This window comes from Oryx dammah, unplaced genomic scaffold, assembly GCF_014754425.2.
Source record: "Oryx dammah isolate SB20612 unplaced genomic scaffold, SCBI_Odam_1.1 HiC_scaffold_5760, whole genome shotgun sequence".
NCBI classification, from domain to species: domain Eukaryota; kingdom Metazoa; phylum Chordata; class Mammalia; order Artiodactyla; family Bovidae; genus Oryx; species Oryx dammah.
The window spans coordinates 1-1,094 of record NW_024075588.1 but is presented as its reverse complement, the minus strand read 5'-3'; the positions used below and the strand labels follow the sequence as shown (position 1 = coordinate 1,094).

The 1,094-nt window shown below is 65.8% G+C and overlaps 1 protein-coding gene across 1 annotated transcript in view; it reads left to right on the top strand.

The window, feature by feature from the left end:
* The window catches only part of LOC120860002 (uvrABC system protein A-like), a gene marked incomplete at its 3' end in the record, with an annotated part of 2,237 nt that extends 1,186 nt beyond the window's left edge, over positions 1-1,051 (top strand). Inside the window, exon 2 of the mRNA XM_040235870.1 lies at positions 5-1,051. Coding sequence (XP_040091804.1) covers positions 5-1,051 — 1,047 coding nt within the window. The remainder of the gene's footprint in view (positions 1-4) is intronic.
* Between the last annotated feature and the right edge of the window lie 43 nt (positions 1,052-1,094).

Below are 1,094 nucleotides of genomic sequence, written 5' to 3'. Positions count from 1 at the left end.
CCAGGGCACACCCGACCAGGTGATGGCCGATCCCGAGTCGCTGACCGGCAGCTACCTGTCCGGGCGCAAGAAGATCCAGTACCCGGCCACGCGTACTCCGCGAGACAAGAAGAAAACGCTGAAACTCAAGGGCGCACGCGGCAACAACCTGCGCAAGGTCGACCTGGAGATCCCGGTCGGCCTGCTCACCTGCGTCACCGGCGTGTCCGGCTCGGGCAAGTCGACGCTGATCAACAACACCCTGTTCCCCATCACCGCCACCGCACTGAATGGCGCCACCAGCCTGGAAGCGGCGCCCTACGACTCGTTCGACGGCCTGCAGCATCTGGACAAGGTAGTGGACATCGACCAGAGCCCGATCGGCCGCACGCCGCGCTCCAACCCGGCCACCTACACCGGTCTGTTCACGCCGATCCGCGAGCTGTTCGCCGGCGTGCCGGAGTCGCGCTCGCGCGGTTACGGCCCGGGGCGCTTCTCCTTCAACGTCAAGGGCGGGCGCTGCGAGGCCTGCCAGGGCGACGGCGTGATCAAGGTGGAGATGCACTTCTTGCCGGACATCTACGTGCCCTGCGACGTGTGCAAGGGCAAGCGCTACAACCGCGAAACCCTGGAAGTGAAGTACAAGGGCAAGAGCATCACCGAGGTGCTGGACATGACCATCGAGGATGCCCGCGCCTTCTTCGATGCCGTGCCGGCCATCGCCCGCAAGCTGCAGACGCTGATGGACGTGGGCCTGTCCTACATCAAGCTGGGGCAGTCGGCGACCACCCTGTCCGGTGGCGAGGCGCAGCGGGTCAAGCTGTCGCGCGAACTGTCCAAGCGCGACACCGGCAAGACCCTGTACATCCTCGACGAACCCACCACCGGCCTGCACTTCGCCGATATCCAGCAACTGCTCGACGTGCTCCATCGCCTGCGCGACCACGGCAACACCGTGGTGGTGATCGAGCACAACCTGGACGTGATCAAGACCGCCGACTGGATCGTCGACCTCGGCCCGGAGGGCGGCTCCAAGGGCGGCATGATCATCGCAACCGGCACCCCGGAAGAGGTCGCGGCCAACCCGGCTTCGCATACCGGGCACTTCCTCAAGC